The sequence below is a fragment of the Nyctibius grandis genome, chromosome W, assembly GCF_013368605.1.
Source record: "Nyctibius grandis isolate bNycGra1 chromosome W, bNycGra1.pri, whole genome shotgun sequence".
Taxonomy (NCBI): domain Eukaryota; kingdom Metazoa; phylum Chordata; class Aves; order Nyctibiiformes; family Nyctibiidae; genus Nyctibius; species Nyctibius grandis.
Genome location: NC_090694.1, coordinates 13,281,359 through 13,297,472, shown reverse-complemented (window position 1 = coordinate 13,297,472; position 16,114 = coordinate 13,281,359). Strand labels below are relative to the sequence as shown.

The 16,114-nt window shown below is 41.5% G+C and overlaps 1 protein-coding gene across 1 annotated transcript in view; it reads left to right on the top strand.

Moving 5' to 3' along the window:
• LOC137675764 (zinc finger SWIM domain-containing protein 6) overlaps nt 1-16,114 on the top strand; it is a 230,512-nt gene that overhangs the window by 173,458 nt on the left and 40,940 nt on the right. The window contains exon 5 of the mRNA XM_068421977.1: nt 13,657-13,836. Within this exon, the coding sequence (XP_068278078.1) occupies nt 13,657-13,836 (180 nt within the window). The remainder of the gene's footprint in view (nt 1-13,656; nt 13,837-16,114) is intronic.

Sequence of the window (16,114 nt, the reverse complement as noted above, 5' to 3'; positions counted from 1 at the left end):
AAATTGATGGGTTAACACCCTTTTCCCAGTTCCAAATTTTAAAGGCTGGAAAAATGACCGATCTTCTTTCTGCCCTGTGGCACCAATAATTGGCATGCTTTGATCACTCAAATTACCCTTGCATGTATTTAATACTGAATAGATAGTTCCCATGTCTAGTAAAAATTTTACTTTCTCATTTTCCAACCTGACTATAACCAGGGGTTCTGTTGGGGAGGGTTTCAATTCTTCCCCTGGTCCTCCTCAGTCTGAATCTAAAGTTATCATGTTAGCAGCTTTCCTTGGCATTTCCCCAAGGCCTTGCTGACCTGATTGAGGGCACTCCCTTTTCCAGTGCCCTTTCTGCTTGCAGAAAGCACACTGATTTTTTTCTAATTGCTTTGCAGCACCTGGTACTTCATTGGAAGATTTTTCTTCCCTTTGCCTCCCCCGATAATTCCATTCCCTAACCCTATTATTTTCCTGGGCTATAGCTGCTGCCAGTTGCTGGTTGTTTTTAAACACCTTTTTTTTTTTTCTTTTTCTTCCTCTACCTTTTCTCTGTTGTTATACACTTTCCAGGCATTCTCTAACATTTTGTCTAGCGAGCGGGCATCTGCCCCCTCTATTTTCTGCAATTTTCCATTTTATATCTGCACTAGACTGTCCCATAAAAATATGTATTAACGAGACAGCATCTACATCATTTTCCGGATTCAAATCAGTGTATTTTCTTGCAGCCTCTGTTAGTCTTTCAAGGAAAGAGGAGGGATCTTCATTCTTTCCTTGAATGACCTGATACAATTTAGACCAATTCTTTGACTTTGGAATAGCATTCCGAACACCATGCAAAATCAATCGTTGGTATTCGGTCAATAACAACCTCTGAGCAGGAACGTTGGGGTCCCAATTAGGGTTATTGGGAGGAAAATGTTCATCTAACCGTCCTGCTTGTGCAGCTTGAACATGCACTTGTTCAGCCTCCTCTCTGGCCTTGGCCAGAATGAGTAGTTTTTCCTCGAAAATCACTAAGTTATTCAAGATAATTTGCAGATCTTTCCAATCTGGATCATGATTTTCAATTATAGTTTCCATAACCTTTGCTACCTGTTCAGGGTCCTCCCTATATACCCCTGCCATCTCCCTCCAGGATTTTAAATCCGATACAGAAAACAGCACTTTTACCCAGACCGGCCCCTCCGGTCCTACTGCTTGTCTGAGAGGGGCTTGTATATCAGCATTTCTCTGCCTAGTCCTACCCGCCACCGGACTGAAACCTGCTTCACCTTCACCATCAGTACTGTCCGAATCACTCTGTTCATTATCCCTTCTCGGTCCAACTAACATTTGAACATCCTCCATATTCTCCTCCTCCTCTCTTTTCTCCTTATACTTGTTGCACCGCCTGCCGATGCTGCATGCTGAACAACAATGCTTAGGCACTTTCTTTTTCCCTGCCTCTAACGCCAATACTTCACCTTCGCTTACAATCAAACCACATTCCTTACGCACATCACAATCATCCCGTAATGCAAAGAACAAATTCACATACGGTATCTCATCCCACTTTCCCTCTCATCTACAGAACAACATTAATTGCAGTATTGTGTTGTAGCTTATACTCCCGTTCTCTGGATATTTCTCCTTATCATCTAGGATATACAAAGGCCACCATTGATTACAGTATTCTACAAGCTGCCTCTGGGTGAGAGAGTCTCCCCCCACACACCTTTTTCCAATGTTTCAATATACATCCTAGAGGAGATTTTTCAGAATCCCCCTTCCACCAAGGGTTTGTTATCCATTGCAAAATAATATCAGAACACAAAAGCAGTGTTAAAACACAGAGACACAAAAGCAACGACAACACAGACACAAAACCAGCGACTTAACACAAAATAACAAGATGCTGGGGACTCAAACCCCTTATACCATTTTCAGGTGACTCGAATCCCTTATACCACTTTCAGTGGGACTCTAATCCACCCCTTCAGTAGACTGTTTGTTTCCCATTTTACAAAGTTTCAAAATTAACACGAATACCCTAACAAAGTTATACGAGTACCACAATTGCCACAATTACAAATAAATCTGTCACAGTTCGAAGCCGGACTGGCTGTTAAACCGATAGCAAACAGTAAACGGCAAACACCGCTCGCCCCCCCCCCTTTTTCTCCTTTCCCTCCCCCGAAGGGGAAGTAACGGAGAACACAGAGAGAAACTTGCAAGCTGAAAGTCAAAAGCAGTTTCGCTAAGCAGCAATGAATATACAAATATATACAAATATATACAAAACCAATATTCAACCAAAATCCGGACTCCGGTCGTCCCTGTAGTAACGTACGGATTATCACAATTGTGCACACCAATACCAATAGCTTAACAACGCACACTTAATTCAGGTACGACTTATTTGTAAGCAACCAAGCAACCAAGTTAAAATACCGGTACCAATACTCACAACCAATGTCGTTAATATCCCAGATAGCTGTTAGCTGTCTCGGAAACTCACACGACCAGGGAATCGGAGGCTTCCCCGAAAATACTCCAGTGCACGCTGGAGTCCTCACGATTCCTCTGGTCTGTGGAGATTCCGGAGAGCTTGTCCCATCTGGGTTGCCAAATTCTGTTACCGGAAAATAGTAACCAAGAAAACTCTCCAAACCAAATGATAGTTTAGAAAGCCGACATTGGTTTATTGCAGCGCTGGGTGCATGGGGGATCTCTCCTCCTAGCATGCACACCTAGGAAAAAAAGCTTGCTCCTTATATACATAATTCCAAGAAAAAGCCCACGCATTTTAAAAAAAAACCTTATGCATAACACGTTATATAATGCATTACATAATGTCTTTACGCATGCGTACTAAATTGGGGAAGGGGTCTTGGGTGGTTTCTGGGGGTCGCTGGTGGTCCCAATCCCCCTTTAATCGTGCTTCTGCGCAAGCGTGGTCGAGGCTTTCTTGTTTACAAGTACATGTGTTCCCAAGAAGAAGATATCATTTTGGACTTATCTCTCCTCTAACACAAGAGTTTATGAATGAAGTTAATTTAGACATCACAAAGTTGTTCTTTACAGTTTTGTTTTGTCTTTTGGCCTTATATAATTAGCAGAGACCTTTCTTTTTCTAAGACTAAGTGTAAACAGCATGAATCATTGTTTACTAGAACCTTGTTATCAATCCCATAAACAAACTTTATCTACAAAACATGTAGTTTGCTTCAGAACCTATTGTTATTCTCTATTATTCTAGCTAAAAGGAAAATTATTGACAGAAAAGTTTGTTCTGTGTAAAGGTAACACAGAGCAGTCCTTTTGAGCCTACTCTGAGGCCTACTCTTGCTAAACCGTTGCTAAACTGAACCGTCTGCTATCAGTGGGATGCACCATACTTTGCACCATTTCCCTTGGTCTTTCATTGTGGGACTTATGGGTGGAGTGATATCTTACACATACTCATGTCTACAACTGTGTCATATCCAGTAGGCTGTCTTTGCTTAATTGATAATCCTTTTCTTACTGTCGGTTTGCTTAGTCTTAGCTGCCATGGTGCGGTTGCCATACAGTTACAAAACACGTGTGCACTTAAGGTTACATCTCTCTCACAGAATAAGCTGTTAATATATGTCAGTGTATTTGAATGATTTATGCTATTGGAGGTACTTCTGAGTTAGCATCACAAGACAGTTTTGCTGCTCTAAGACCTGAGTTATGGATGACAACTTGAAGAAATTGCTGTCATGGCCCTAGAGTGTCTCAATTGTTTCTGTCAAGTTCATTTCCCTGGTGAATGAAGCCAGGCTGCCATTGTGCAAAGATGGGTTCTGTCCATCTTTTTTGAGGATGATTTCCTTCCTCCTTCATTATAAACAGTACATGATTATTGGCATGTGCCATAATGGTATTTGAAATTGAGGGTATATGAGGCTGGAGTATGATAGTAAGTGGGAGCTATTTTCAAAGAGGGTATTCTTTCCTGTGGTTAAACTGCATTTATTGGATTTGAGGAATAAGTAATTAACTTCAGTCTATAAGCACAGCTTGAGGGGTTTATTTTTAATGCTTTACAGGAAGTTTGGGTTTCCATTTAGTTCAGTTGGATGGAAAGTACTTTTACAGTAGGAGCCAAATTTCTTCAAGTACCCACATTAAAACAGTTTTTGACGTTTTTATTCCTGAGCTTTTGAACTGATTTACTTATAAATGTTCTAAAATGTTCTAAAAAAATGTTCTGTATTGGAGCTGGTACAAAACTAATTGCAGCCCTAACTGTAGAGTGGTGACTTCCAAGATTAAGGTCAGAGTTTTCCTGTGAGCCCAAACTGGTACATTATTTTTTCCTTCCTCTATTATTAATACTTCATAACGTTAAGCTGCCATTTAATTTTTTGATACCACTTCTAGTAAATACCAGAGCTAAAGAGAAGTAATAGATATATGGAGAGGAATTACTGAATCTTCACTAATTTCTGCAGTCCAGCAATCTGAACTTGTGATATTTTCCAGTTTTTTGTCTTGAACGGATACTGGAAAAATAACTGAAAAATTGGAAAAGTAATCTAAAGTGAGAGATGCAAGAATCTCAGTCTGCTTGAGCCTGTCATGCAAGACAAAGGAGGATGATCTCCTTCATGATTTAAAAGACCTACATAGACTAAAAACTTGATAGTGAAGACACTGCTGCCAAGCAAATGAAAGGTAGCTGAAAATTGTAATTAGAACTGGACAAATTTAACTAGAAAACTTGAAATAAGCTTAGAATTTTGAGTCACGGTAGCAAGGCAGTAGATCAGCTAACCAGGAGCTGTGCTAGATTCTTGTATTGGAAATCTTAAAAATTGAAGTATGCTATTTTTTGTAAAAACTCAACCATCACTTTTGGACTTGAAGATAAAATTAACTCAGGAAATCTTAGAGTATGAAGGAATTCAGACTAGACAATCAGAATGTGTTCTTCTGGCCATTTATAGTGGGTTATTTACCTTCTGTGAACATAGTTGTGGCAATCATACTTCTTTTCCTGACCTTTCCCACCATACAAGGGAGTATTTGCACTTGCTTCACTCTTTTAAAAAATGAGATGTATTTTCATCCCTTTCTTTTATGAATATCTTGTTTTGTTTGACAAACTTCTCAAACTTTCCAGTTTTGCATCTTCCTAAGAAAATCAACTGAGAGGAATTCATTCATCTCTGATAGATTTAAATAGAGGTAGTGTATTTATAGTTAGTAGTCACATTAACTTTTATTCTTAAAATTATCAAAGTCTCTGAAAATAGACTGTGACTGCTGAGAGTGTATTACCAGTTAAAATATTTGATAAAATATCTAGTCTCTGTTTTGGGCAGGAGCATACTTTGTTTTCGCTGCCTAGCTGTAAATTCTGGCAACTACTTAAAATTGTGAAGAATCATATGAAGTTATTCATAAAGGAGTATTTTTGTACTCTTTGTGATAGTATTAGCAATGTGTTTACCTTCAATTGACTGTTTGTGAAAAATGAATGAATAGTTTTGTGGATATTAGGGAAGTTAATCAGTGAGATTCATTTGCAGGTGCTTTATACTTTCCCCTAGCTTTGTAGACTAATAGCCCATGCCTTGCTATGGTGATTAGGTTATAGGGTACTATAAGTGCATAGAGGGGTATCTAATGGACATGTGACAGATACCCAAATGCTCTCTTAGGGAGATTGTAGTCTCAGGCTATGATACTGTAAACTGCACCTTTCAAGCAAATTTCTCTTCTTCTATGAAACCCTTTGGTCAAATGGCAGAGTGTCCACAAAGATGCAGCAGTTTTTAAAACAAACTGAAAAAGGCATAACCCAGAACAATGGGCTCATGCCAAATGACAGAAGTGCTTGGTTACGTCCTTTTTCCATTGTGCTAAAAGTTGAAAATGTAGGAAGACAGGAGCAGAAGTTTTTCTTTACTTGACACATACAGATCAGAGCATGTAGTTGATGACAGCTCAAAATGTAAATACCTGTTTCCTTTCAGCTGAATACAAGTGTGCCTTTAACCCTTGGAGCAGAGGTATGCAGCAAGAGAGAAAGAGAAACTTAAGGAATTAGACACTTTTTTTGTCCCTGGGTTACACCTCCACTCCCTCTAATGCACATTCAAAGTTTAGTGTGCAGAAGGGCAGTGATTCCCTCTTGCCATCAGTGCTGCGGGTAATCTATTGCATTAATCAGCCAGCTAGCATGAAATGCATGGGGAGTGATTATACTATTACACAATACAATCAGCATGAAGCACTTGTCAAGACCAATACATCAAAGTTTAATTCAGTAATAGAATGAATTAGAGCAAAATGAAACATTCTGTTCTCCAAGAAACACAGCACCCATAGCAAGCCTTTTTTTCCTGAAGCCTGCATAGAAAAAACAGAGTGCATTAAGGAATTCTTTTTTATGAATAAAATTGCAACTTTGATCCAACTGAATGCCGAGAGTACTTTTCCTTGGGGTTCTTATCAAGGAGAGAACAGCACTGAAGTGCTTTGCCTATCTTCACTATTCTATAAAAGCAACTGTTCAACTGTTTAATTGGAGCATTCTCCAGTGTGACTTCTGATTATGCTTTGTTCTAACAGAGAGAACTCCGTTCCTGGAGGAGGGAGGTGGCTTTGCCAGTCATTCTGAAGGCACTTGTCCTTCTTGTTGAGAAGTAATAAATATCATACGCTACCACCTTTGAGATTTCCAAGGGACTGTCCCAGTGAAAGTGCGTATGTGTTTAAAAACCAGTTGTAAACCACTTTAAAATCCTTTACTGACACTTATATTTTAAAGGAGTCATAGGTTCCGTCTCCTATTATTATTTCTATTCTGGCACTTCCAATGCTGGAAAATGATGCTTTTGTAATAGAATTGATTAGGCTCAAATGGGGCACAGTGGCAAGTGTGCAGCAAGTGCCGAAGCAGATTTGTCTGTTGCGCTAAGGGAATGATCTTGATTACCTGTCTCCGCTTGCTTTGAAATAATCAAATGTTACTAACCTGGTAGCTTTTGGGTTTTTAGTTTTTTAAGAAAGAGATGTGCATTAATGGGAAGAGCAAAGACATGTCAAATGTGCATCAGTTTCTTGCATATTTTAATTTTGCAAATGAATGGATTGATCTTAAGTATATTAAACGTAAAATTCCAAGGCAAAGGCCAAGTTTCACCCACTGATTACACAGATATTGTAAATGAGGAAATGCAGACCCAAACTTAGCTAGACAGCAGCCCTGACAAGGTAGCATAATATTTCTAGGAAAAACAGATTTCTTGGGAAGACTGTAATCAAACAGTCAAACAGAATTGTATGCTGGATCTACAGTCATGCTCAGTGTCCTAGCCCCTATTAAAACTGTTTCCACCACCACCCTCCCATTTACTGGGACAAGAGTAAAATATAATGGGATTTATGAAAACCGAGCAATGCTTAATCTCTTGGGAGAGTCTGTATACATTCCTTGCACTTTCTTTGGCTTCATGAATACATGCATACACAAGATGTGTAATTATTACAACACCTACTTTTACAGTGACTGAATACTTCTTAATGTTTTTCAATTTGCATGTTTAAATCCTAATCAGTGTAAAGGCACACTGTTCCTTTCTCCTTCATGAACTCAGAGGTATGGATGTCTACTGAGAAATACAAAAGTACTGATGTTCCCCCTGTATGTACAAGGCATGCATGCATTGTGTAAAGCAGTAATGTAACCTATTTCTTTGTGGTGTGAGGTGCAATAAAAATGAATGGCAACCGTGCATTTTCAAAAAGAGAGCTATTTGAACCAAAGGTCTGATTTGGCAAAGCTGGCTTTTTCCAGGTCAAAAGGATCAGTGTTGAACCAAAACAGGCAATTCCTCACTGCAATATGACAGTTCTAATATTCATTCCCTTGTGAAATTAATATCAAATTGCAGTCACAGCATGACTTCCAGTTTTCTTCTGGGGGGGGAAATTTGCATATTGGTTTGTGATATTTTGCCACTGTGCTGTGAGGAGCTTCATATTGGAAAGACATGGGTCACAGTCAAGGGATCCAAATCAGAACTTTACTTTTGGTTTAGTTTGGGGGGGGAGGATGTGTCAGCCTTCTGAGATCCAGTATGAAAAGATATCTGGTGCCTGGGGAAAGGGAGACGGGAAAAAGTGAGCTGTGTTAGAAAAACAGAATATGTAAGCACAAACGCATTTTCTGGTTTTTTTTTTATTATTTTTGGGTTTTTTTTTCCATTTAATGAGACATTTGTTCATATTGCAGGTGGCATTGGTGACATCATTAAATCTAGTCAAACAGGTAAACTTACTTGAGAATGCCAGGAATGCATTTTGGGAAACTTCTTTTGAGTTATAGGCTGCTGCGAACAGCAGTTTCCAGGCTGAAGTCACCAGAAATGGATTTAGATATGTTCCCCACAAATTAATTACAAGTAGCTGCCCTTCATTTTTTCATAAGCCTTATCTGTAGTAAGGGGTAAGTGTGATCAGCAGTTTCCCCATATAGGAGCCATTAGGCAGAAAATAGAGAATCTCTTGTTTGAGGCCAGTGTAAGCTTTCAGGTTGGTGGTGACATTTAAGGGCCAGCTCATGAGAGCTTCCACTGAGCAGCATCAGAATGAAATAGGAAGAATATCCTCCGGGCTCCTTCCAGTTGGCATGTGGTAAAATCTGGGCACAAGTGAATTTTCCTCAGACTTTTCAGTGCTAGGAGCAGGACAGGAACTAGTGAATTGAAAGAGCCAGAATGGAGCAGATGTCAGGGGAGGGGGAAGGTGCTTGGGGAGAAGGAGGAGGAAGAAATATGAATACAGGCACACGCACACACTGGGGGGGGGGAGATCACACATACACACAAAATCTTGAAACCCAAATAGGCTGAAGAGTGTGGGGTCATTGGCATTATGCTTCCTTCTCCCAGATGGTAGCCTTTGTAGCGCTACAGGAGCTGAGCCCGAGGCTCTTTCTGTTCCCTTCTCTTCTCAGTGGGGGGGGTTTTGTCTCTCACTCCTCTTTTTACAGGAGATCCGACAGCCGTGAAAGCTGGACAAGATCTCAAATGTGCACGCAGCTCACCCTGAAGTCTCCACGAGAAGGGTGCAGTTGATCTATTGAAATTTTAAGTGGTTTGTGTGGGCTTTGTTAGAAATACACTTGTCCTTGTGCTTCATTTGCATAAAAATAGCGTGGATTTCTGAGACAATCTCTACTAACAATGTAGTTATGCTTGACATAGTTTCCCTCTTTAAACAAAAAAAGTTTTTAAAGGATTTTGGTACTTTGGGGTATCTCTTACCTTTCCTGCCTCTTAGATATACCGCATGCATAGTGGAGCTTCTGAAGAAGGCAAGTGAATTCCTTTGCTTCTAGTGGTGTTTCTGAGATGCTGAAAAAGAAAAGGCCACTGATTTTGTGGGGGTATGATGTAATCAGTAGCATGCATTCTGCCTTGCTGGGTGATTGAAATACTTACCGCATGTGGTTAAGATAGAATCATAGAATGGTTTGGGTTGGAAGGGACCTTAAAGATCATCTAGTTCCAACCCCCCCCCGCCACAGGCAGGGACACCTTTCCACTAGACCAGGTTGCTCAACGCCCCATCTAATCTGGCCTTAAACACTGCCAGGGAGGAGGAATCCACAACTTCTCTGGGCAACCTGTTCCAGTGTCTCACCACCCTCACAGGAAAGAATTTCTTCCTAATATCTAATCTAAATATAACCTCTTTCAGTTTAAAACCATTCCCCCTCATCCTATCACTACATGTCCTTGTAAAAAGTCCCTCTCCAGCTTTCTTGGAGGCCCCCTTCAGGTACTGGAAGGCTGCTAGAAGGTCTCCCTGGAGCCTTCTCTTCTCCAGGCTGAACAGCCCCAACTCTCTCAGCCTGTCTTCACAGGAGAGGTGCTCCAGCCCACTGATCATCTTTGTGGCCTTCCTCTGGAATTGCTCCAACAGCTCCATGTCATTCTTACATTGGGGGCCCCAGAGCTGAATGCAGTACTCCAGGTTGGGTCTCACGAGAGCGGAGTAGAGGGGCAGAATCACCTCTCTCGAGCTGCTGGCCATGCTGCTTTTGATGCATCCCAGGATACGGTTGGCCTTCTGGACTGCAAGTGCACATTGCCGGCTCATGTTGATCTTCTCATCAACCATCACCCCCAAGTCCTTCTCCTCAGGGCTGCTCTCAATCCATTCTCCGCCCAGCCTGTATTTGTACTTGGGATTGCTCTGACCCACATGCAGGACCTTGCACTTGGCCTTGTTGAACTTCATGTGGTTCACATGGCCCAGCTCTCAAGCCTGTCAAGGTCCCTATGGATGGCATCCCTTCCCTCCAGCGTGTCGACCGCACCACACAGCTTGGTGTTGTCAGCAAACTTGATGAGGGCGCACTCAATCCCACTGTCCACGTCGCCAACAAAGATGTTAGACAGTGCCAGTCCCAATACCGACCCCTGCAGAATGCCACTTGTCACTGGTCTCCACTTGGTCATCAAGTCATTCACTGCAACTCTTTGAGTGCGACCATCCGGCCAATTCCTTATCCACTGAGTGGTCCATCCATCAAGTCTGTGTCTCTCCAATTTAGAGATAAGCATGTCATGCGGGAGAGTGCCAAATGCTTTGCACAAGTCCAGGTAGATGACGTCAGTCACTCTTCCCTTATCCACCAATGCTGTAACCCCATTGTAGAAGGCCACCAAATTTGTCAGGCACGATTTGCCCTTAGTGAAGCCATGTTGGCTGTCACCAATCACCTCCTTGATTTCTGTGTGCCTCAGTATAGTTTCCAGGAGGATCTGCCCCATGATCTTGCCGGGCACAGAGGTGAGGCTGACTGGCCTGTAGTTCCCCAGGTCTTCCTTTTTTCCCTTCCTGAAGATGGGGGTTATGTTTCCCCTTTTCCAGTCAGTGGGAACTTCACCAGACTGCCACGACTTCTCAAAAATGATGGATAGCAGCTTAGCAACTTCATCCGCCAGTTCCTTCAGGACCCATGGATGCACCTCATCAGGTCCCATGGACTTGTGCACCTTCAGGTTCCTTAGATGGTCTCGAACCTGATTTTCTCGTACAGTGGGCGGTTCTGCATCCTTCCAGTCCCTGCCTCTGCCTTCTGCGACTTGGGTGGTGAGGCTAGATCAGTTGCTGGTGAAGACTGAGGCAAAGAAGTCGTTGAGTACCTCAGCCTTCTCCATATCCCGGGTAACCAGCTCTCCCATTTCCTTCTGGAGAGGGCCCACATTTTCCCTAGTCTTCCTTTTATCACTGACATACCTATAGAAGCATTTCTTGTTGCCCTTGACATCCCTGGCCAGATTTAATTCTATCAGGGCTTTAGCTTTCCTAACCTGGTCCCTGGCTGCTTGGACAATTTCCCTGTATTCTTCCCAGGCTACCTGCCCTTGCTTCCGCCCTCTGTACGCTTCCTTTTTGTTCAGGTATTCCACTTTGCTTTTGCTTCAGTCTGAAAACATTGAACACTGAACACAACCAAAAAAACCCCAAAACAAAACCCGAAAAACCCCACAAACAAAAAAACCCCAACAAAACAGCATTCTCTACTGTATGTAACTACTGTGCAGTAATAATCTGCATTAGTGTAGTGTCTCTCTGCTCTTCTGTGCTGTACCATATCTTATTTTGTTGTGGTTTTCGCATTTCTTTGATATTACTTCCACATTTTGTGTCGACCTGAATAGCAGCGGACTTGCAACCTTAAGGATCAAGCTCTGTTTCCACTGGCTCCTGCGCTTTGGCATACCGACATACTGAGTTACTTTAGGAATTAATGTAATGTTGATACCAGACGGTTTAGTAAAAGTAGGCCTCAAAGTAGGCCCTAAAAGGCCTACTCTGTGTAACCTTTAACAGAACCAATTTTCCTTTCAGTAATTTTCCTTTCAGCTAAAATAACTGCACTTTCTGAAGCTAACGGCATGTTTTGCAGACAGTGTCTGCTTCTAGGACTGATAATGCTCAAAGTTATAGTTATCACTGAGTTACTGGTGGGAGTGGTATGCAGATAGACTCTTGCTTGTGCTTATTCTTAGAGAATCCAAGGTCTCTGTTAAATTCCTCACTAATTACAAAGAAGGGCCTGAGATAAACAAGCCTGCGAACAACATCTTTGTAGTGTCTTAAATGACTTGATTCACAGCTCTGGCACCAGGAGAGGAGGTAAATCCTGTAAGAACCAGAACAGTATCTTTTCCTTGGAGTCGCCTGCATGCGTCAACATAAAGGCATCAACCATGCTTGTGCAAAAGCGGGGTCATACAGCGAACAGCATAACTATGGGGGGATTACGACCACTAGAGACCACCCAAGACCCCTTCCCCAATTTAGTACGCATGTGCAAAGACAGTTACGTAATATATTAGCATATGCATAAGGTTTCTTGGAATAGACAGGCTTTTCTCGGGAATTGTATGAATATTCATTTTTCTATAATGTATATAATGAGTGTGCTTTTGTCCCTAGGTGGACATGTTAGGTGGAGTGATTCCCCCATGTCCCTCATCTGAATAAAGTAATGCCTGCTCGTTAGTGCTAAACCCAGTGTTAAGGAGTTTTATTCCCGATTTCGGTGACAATGTGATGGCCTGTGCTCTGAGTATCCATTTTGCATTCTTAGTTAGCAAAAGAATACTTGTATATGAGAATTCTATCATCTTGGAATAACTAGCTGCATTTTTTTATTTTTTTTTTTATTTTTTTTCAGCCTGTCATGAAGATTGCATAGTTTAAGCATATTCTTTAAATCTCTTGTAGTGTAAGGCACGTTCTTAATGAGCAAATGAACCGTTGCTAAACAGTACTTTCAGATGTCTTCATGCTCCTGTCAAAGTTCACGCTGATGAAGAGACAGCTGATTTAGAGAAAAATCTTTCCATTTGAAAATTGTTGCTAGAGACCCTGATGTATTTATGCCTGCCCTGCTATATAGTGTCAGGGACCAGGTTCTAAAGTGATGGTATATGTAAAATGTCAGTGCAAATTAGCTTTCCCTTCGAGCTCCATAAACAGAAAATGTAAAACAAATTTTCTAGTGTAACCAAATTACTAAAGTAGTAGCAGTAAAAATATCTTATTCCTATTAGACTTCACAAAACCAGTGTTTACTGGATCTCTGAGGTCCAGATGTGTTTGGGAATGAGTTATATGATCAGCAGTACTTCTGCTGGGTTTTGAGTCTGGAAGTATATGTTTAGAAAATACATGTCTTGCTAACGCACTTGTTTAGTTCCTATAATGTGAAGCTGGAAGATACATAGTTCTTGTTTGTAGAAAACAACATTTGCTTCTGGTACAAAAATTAGAAGAAAACTTTGGGTAATTTCTTGCTGTAACTTTATGTGAATTCTTGTTTGCTTTTGACTGATGTTCCTGTCTGATGGCCAATACATCATGAACTATGGAGACCCACTTAATGCCTTTTAATTGAAAAGGTTGGCTTGATACAGTCTTTCAACTGCTTCAGATGGGCCACACACCAGCTCCAAGATTCTGCATCAGGAATTCAGTCTGCCTGGTGTTAGGCATAGCTGGGAAACAAGCAGTGCAGCCTTCGAGGGGAGAAAAAGTGTTAGAGTATAGAAGTCTGCAATTAGTCATTGGCTGCTGCATTTTTAATAGAAAACATAATTTAGCAATTTTTTTTTAAATCAGGTGCTCTGTGGATGTGTATAGTCTTAAATCCCCACTGCAAGTTGGAGCAGAAGGCCAGTTGGCTAAAACAGCTGAAAAAATGGAACAGTGTGGATGTTTGTCCCTGGGAAGATGGAAACCATGGAAATGAACTGCCCAATTTAACCAATGCTTTGCCTCAGGGTGCAAATGCTAACCAAGGTGAGCCTAAATATATGCATTGACTGCAACATATAATATAGCCTCTATCTTATATACTCTAGCCTTGCAGAATTCAGCAACTTTCTTATTGAGGGTTGACCAGCCAAATTTATTTTCACTAATACTACCCTTGCAGAAAGGATAAATAGAGGGGTTTTTTGAGTGCTGCGGCTGCAATGTTTTCAAAGCAAGTATTTGTGTTTAGTTAGGTCTTCTAACTTTTCACTTGGTCCTTCTAAATACTTGTTGCATGAAAACTGGCTGTCCCTGAAGTATGTTATGTAAAAGCCTGTTGTTTCTTTGCTTGACTATAATCTTATATCCCTTCTGGTGTTGGGATTTTTGTTTGCAGTTACAAAGCCTTTGACACTTACTGAAAGGGATACTTACTGAAAGGGATAATTACTGAAAGGGAGATCTGTTGTAACTGCATTAAACTGTATGTGAGAAACTAAAGCAGCTATGTATAGGATGTGCTCTGTGTTGTACAGTCTGCATTGACAGGTCGGGGGGTGGTGCAGAGGCAACACTGCGTTCTTGGAGGAGGTGTCTCTTCTGGCTGGATGGCTGGGCCCAAAGAGTTGTCGTGAATGGAGTTAAATCCAGTTGGCGGCCGGTCACAAGTGTTGTTCCCCAGGGCTCAGTATTGGAGCCAGTTCTGTTTAATATCTTTATCAATAATCTGGACCAGGGGATCGAGTGCACCCTCAGTAAGTTCGCAGATGACACCAAGTTGGGCGGGAGTGTTGATCTGCTTGAGGGTAGGAAGGTTCTGCAGAGGGATCTGGACAGGCTGGATCGATGGGCCAAGGCCAACTGTATGAGGTTCAACAAGGCCAAGTGTCAGGTCCTACACTTGGGGCACAACAACCCCATGCAATGCTATAGGCATGGGGAAGAGTGGCTGGAAAGATGCCTGGCAGAAAAGGACCTTGGAGTGTTGATCGATAGACAGCTGAATATGAGCCAGCAGTGTTCCCAGGTGGCCAAGAAGGTCAACAGCATCCTGGCTTGTATCAGAAATAGTGTGGCCAGCAGGACTAGGGAAGTGATCGTCCCCCTGTACTCAGCACTGATGAGGACGCACCTCAAATACTGTGTTCATTTTTGGGCCCCTTACTACAAGAAAGACATTGAGGTGCTGGAGAGAGTCCAAAGAGTTTTAGATTGGATATCAGGAAAAATTTCTTCACTGAAAGGGTTATCAAGCATTGGAACAGGCTGCCCAGGGAAGTGGTGGAGTCACCATCCCTGGAGGTATTTACAAGATGAGTAGATGTGGTGCTTATGGACATGGTTTAGTGTTGGACTTGGCAGGGTTAGGTTAGCGGTTGGACTTGATGATCTTAAAGGTCCTTTCCAACCAAAACGATTCTATGATTCTTACTTGATATGATGCTTTCTAATCTAAAAAGTGATTATCAAATCTGACAGAAGCCTTCTCCAGTCATCTTCAAGTGAAGACTGATACTTTACTAATAACTGAGGAAGATGCGGGATATTTACTTTGGAAAAAATCCCTCGGTATTTTATACGTATTTCATATAATCAGGATAAAGTTAAAATTAAATGCTTGTGGGAGGTAGCAGATTTGGGCTTAGATGGGTTTTTCCTTGTTTCTTTTTCTTGGAAGATTACCTCTGAAGGAAATAGACCTGGTTAATTTTTAAATCTTGCAGCTATCTGGGGACAGAAGTTCATTCAACATATAACTTGCTACAGAGGTATTTTGCTTTCTGGATCTTGTGATGTTTAGCTCAACCTGGGCAGGCTAGTGGCAACTCTGACATGGCATTTCAACATTCATAGACACAGTGCCATGTCAACAAATCACTTTTGCCATAGGAAGATGTCCAGTATGGTTTATGTCAGTCACATGGCCTCAGTACTTCACTTTCTTTGCAGTATTTGTATATGTTTATGACAAAAAATTATACAAGTGCTCAAAGTTAATGTCACTTCTCAAAGAGAACAACTAAAATCTTTCACGTGATATTTATCTGTCCCTCATCCTAATAGCTCTGGGTCTGAGGAGGAGAGAAGCTGGAGTTGCTTGAGTAGCTGCATGCCATATACTTTCTAGTTTGTTTTTAGGGGAGTTCTGTACATGCTGTTTAATGTCACAGAATCACAGAATCAATCAGGTTGGGACAGACCTCTGGGATCATCAAGTCCAACCATTGCCCTGACACCACCCTGTCAACTAGACCATGGCACTAAGTGCCATGTCCAGTCTTTTCTTAAACACAGCCAGAGATGGTGACTCCACCACCTCCCT